Below are 4,441 nucleotides of genomic sequence, written 5' to 3' on the forward strand. Positions count from 1 at the left end.
GTAGCATCGAGTATTCAAATAATTAACGACAATTATTACTAAAAATTTAAGTGTCGAGTAGTCGCCGAGCATGCATCGAGTTTTATTTGTTAATTTAGCTAGTAACATAATTACTAGGCATCAGGAAATACACATGGACAATCATGGAGCATGCTTTGATGGCCAACGAGCATGCCTTGGTTGCCATCTAGCAGGACTCGACACATGCATCAAGCAGGCATCGAATAAATGACCAACACAAAATACAGTTTAAATAAAATACAGAAAAAAAACCTGACCAATCAAGTTTAAATAAAATACGAAAAAAAATTATACTTAGAGCTGAGCTTTGCATGAGGACTTGTTGTGGCCACGACCACCGCATCTACTGCACTTACGCATTTTCAAATCATTTTTCCCCACCGGTTGGCCAACGATTTTTCCTTAGTCTTCCTAACTTTGGCATCTTCGGATGACCAACTTGTTGTTTCTCTATGGGTACACCAACTACCATATTCTTAATGTCATGTGGAAGTATCTAACCATCCTCGTTCCCAGTTGGGTAAATGGTCTCTTTGTAAAAATTCCTTCATGACTCAATGGTGTAAAATGGTGAACACAAAGAGTAAAGGTTCACCCCACGCTCTATAGTTGCTGTAGCTGCATGGGGACAAGGTATTCCTATGAGCTGGAATACCCCAAATGAGCATGATTTTGTCATCAAATCCACCTCAACATCATCGTCTACACCAGTAACACGAAACTCGAATCGGTCAAGGGCATAGACATTCATGAACCTTCCTTTGTCAGCATTGTTCGATACATCTGCATCCAATAGGGTGGATAATTTTGTAGTAGTCTTCTCTGTCACATTACGTCGTTCAGAAAACCAAGACTGTAGTGTGAACCAAATGAATTCCAAAAAAATTGTAACTGGAAAGGTTCTTGCATCCTTGGTCTTATTGTTGAAGCTTTCAACATATTTGCCTGTCATTATATTGTATCGTTTCCCAGGAAATAAAGGACGAGACCACTTATCGAAACCAATTCCCTCAAGATAGGAAGCTATGGGAGGATCCATTCACTTAATATTTTCAATATGGTTTAGACATTCGGTCTTCTTTCATGCATAGATTGTTGCCCACATCTCATTGTGACAGTGATCAGTCTTGAACTTAGCTTTCACATTCATATTGATGTGATGGTAGCAGGTGCCATGTTAGGCATCACGAAAGATAGTCTCTAGAGCATGAATAATGCTAGCGTGCCTATCTGACACAAAAGTCAGGTCATCAACGTCCCCAATGGCTTCCTTCAACTTCGTCATGAAATATTTCCACAAGTTGAGGTTCTCACTATCCACCAACCCGAACGCAATTGGATATAACTGACTATTCACATCCAACGCAATGACACATAGCTTATGGCCATTATGCTTGTTCTTCAAAGAACGTGCCATCCACACATATCACAGGACGACAAAATCTCTATCCCCTTCTACAAGCTCCAAGGGAAAAGAAGCAAAAGAGGAAATGACCATCTTCAGTGACAAAATCAGTAATTGTACCTGGATTCTTTTGTTGCAACATGTACAAGGAAGATGGTAACTTACAATAAGAATATTCATATGTCCCTTTAACATACGCAAGTGCCTTCTCTCTACATCTCCATGCATTTTCATAACTCATACCAATACCAAAAATTTTCTTCATATCCTCCTTTATGTTGTTCGCCATGTATCTGGTCCCATCAACTGCATATTTATTCTTTATGAGGTGCCCAATGATCCACGGTGTGGTTTGACGATGTCCTTTTTGTCGCACTTCTAGTGAGCATGTGTGTAAGCTCTTGTACATCGAGATCTCAAACAAGGGGACATTGGTAGTTTTTTCCCTCTCAGTATCCAACAACAGTTAGGATCTTTGCATGTGATATATCACACATCAGTTCCAGAACTTTTCACCACATACTCAAATATATTCTTCATTACAAATAGAGTAGCTTTTGTTTTTAAATCAATCTTGTCCTCAAAAGTCATCGCAACATATATATCTCCCATTGGTGCACCAGATGATGAGGTATGGGTTTTAACAGATGCCTCAATATCTTCTTTTGTAAACATTGGGGCACTCCATCTGCTGTGATCCTCTCTTGATACAATTGTCTCCCTTCACCTAGTGTTATCTTCTGTCCTAGTAGGACGATTACGTCTTCTGGCAAGTGTTCAACGTCCTTGAGTTGGGAGGTGTGCCTGTGCAAGAGGCAATCCTGACTCTTCTTCTACTTGTTGGGCTTGGGAAATGTCTAACTCTTCATTTGAAACATCTGCACTATAATACGAGTCATCCTCAGAACCATCACCATTATCATCAAAGAAATTACCAACTAGATCATCACTCACATGGGATCGTACTCATATGCCTCAAGCACACTTGTGGGACCTCCATGTGATATATCAAGCTGAACAGTAGCCATCGGATCTGTAACTAGAAAAAAAGTGCCCACCTCGCTAAGATGTGTGTAATTGCTACCTGCAGGTGATGGATCAACACTTATCGTGTCTTTTTTGTTCACACTAGGAGAAGGATCTGATATGACAATCTTCTTAACTAGAACCACGCATAAGGCTATCCGTTCTTTCGGGCTTATTCCTAAGAATACACGAACTTGACGATCATTCCTCAATTGAACCAGTGAAAATGGTTGGCTGCCGCATACGTACGACACCTCGAGTTTCAATTCATACACCTCTCTATCCACTTGAAATGTCTCGTGCAGTATGTCAAGTAGTTGCAAGTAAGTGACATCATTCTCTATTGGTATCACTTCACTTTCAGCATCCTTAAAGTACCATTTCCTACAATTTGTTTCCCAAACACCGTTGTAAGACACAAATACGTAAACAGAAAAAAAAAACACAAATCCAATTAGCTGAAAAAACTAGAAAAAAAATCAACAAGCATGCATCGAGGATGCCATCGAGTATGCCTCGGTGGCCATCGACCAAGAAACAATACCCATCGAGCATACCAAAAACAGAATGAAAAAGCACACCATCGAGCCTACATCGAGTAAACATCGAGCATGCATGAAAACATGCAAAATCACACTACCATCGAGCTTATATCGAGCATGTATGAAATCATGAGAATGCACATGACCATCGAGCCAGCATTGAGTAACCATCGAGCACGCATGAAATCGTGAGAATGCACATTACCATCGAGCTTGCATCAAGTAAGCATCGAGCAACCATCGAGCATGCACGTAACCATAAAAATTAATGTGCCATCGAGAAACCATCGAGCATGCATCGAGAAACCATCAAGCACAACTCAAACCCAGAAAAAGTGCAGAAAACGCAGATCTACAAGAAACAAGAAAAAAACTAAGAATATGTGCAAATATTGCTCAGAATTGCTCGAAATGCCCAAAATGTTTAAAGGAAACATCACTAATCCAAGTATTTAAGAAAAAATTGCTTACCCATAAGTTCTTACTCTAAGATTCCTCAAAATTTACTTTGGAAATCGTCATGATCTGTACAAATGGCTTCCTCTTAGGGAGGAGCTCGACTGTTGGTAGTACCAAGGATATTGACCGTGATGCTCTTAGTGCCGTGAGGTGAGGTAAGAGAGAGTGAAACAAGAGAGAGAGAGAGAGAGAGAGAGAGAGAGGGAAGCAGGAAGAGGGGGGAGAAGAGGGTAGGTGAATTGTGAGAGGGACATTTTGGGTCCAGTAAAAAATTTTGATATTTTTTCAAAATGATTAAAGAGCCTAACATTTTTTTAACTTAATACTCCTCATTAAGCATAAAAGTTCAAATTTCTCTTTTTAAATATTTGTTGGGATTGCCTTTTTAGATATCAAACAAATATTAAAATCACAAGTCCTTAGGATAATGGTCGTGGTATCATTTTCTTCCCCACAATCACCGATGACATCATGAAGTTAAGCACTTTAAAGATTTGGGTTAGCGTGATAGTTGACATGGATGCTAATGGTATCCTAGTCACGTACGTCGTTTATATAAATATATATATATATACACGTATATATTTATATATATAAATCTGTGTGGGGGTAATAAGTCCTTGAATATGACAACACCACATATTCGCATGTACGATTCAAGACCCAATGTTTTGCTCTTAATGAATGAATTCAACTAGTTCTATTCACAAATAAGCATTAAAATCCATCGTTTTAGATTAACTCTTTAGATAGAGGTTATTTTTCTACATGTATATGGAACTTCTCGAATTTTGACGCATTATGTATTCATAGTTCTGAGAAAAATTGACTCAGAGACCATCTAGCTATTATGGGTGGTATGTGTATGCATGTGTGTATATTTATATTAGAGTGATATATTTATAAATAATGGGATCTGTTTAGATCCCTATATCAATGAACACTGTGCTTAGACTTGTTAAGATCTTCGATTTCGATGTGGTTGATG

General features: G+C 38.8%; 1 protein-coding gene across 1 annotated transcript; it reads right to left on the minus strand.

Moving 5' to 3' along the window:
• Nucleotides 1–568: 568 nt before the first annotated feature.
• LOC133779401 (uncharacterized) lies at nt 569–1,060 on the minus strand. Its single transcript, XM_062219368.1, has one exon. The coding sequence runs from the start codon at nt 1,058–1,060 to the stop codon at nt 569–571; it is 492 nt and encodes a 163-aa protein (XP_062075352.1).
• Nucleotides 1,061–4,441: the final 3,381 nt, after the last annotated feature.

This window comes from Humulus lupulus, chromosome 5 (genome assembly GCF_963169125.1).
Source record: "Humulus lupulus chromosome 5, drHumLupu1.1, whole genome shotgun sequence".
In the NCBI taxonomy this organism is placed as follows: Eukaryota; Viridiplantae; Streptophyta; class Magnoliopsida; order Rosales; family Cannabaceae; genus Humulus; species Humulus lupulus.

Bases quoted from the DNA above. Each gene is read 5' to 3' on its own strand.
- LOC133779401 (XM_062219368.1), bottom strand. From the start codon at position 1,060: ATGGATCCTCCCATAGCTTCCTATCTTGAGGGAATTGGTTTCGATAAG.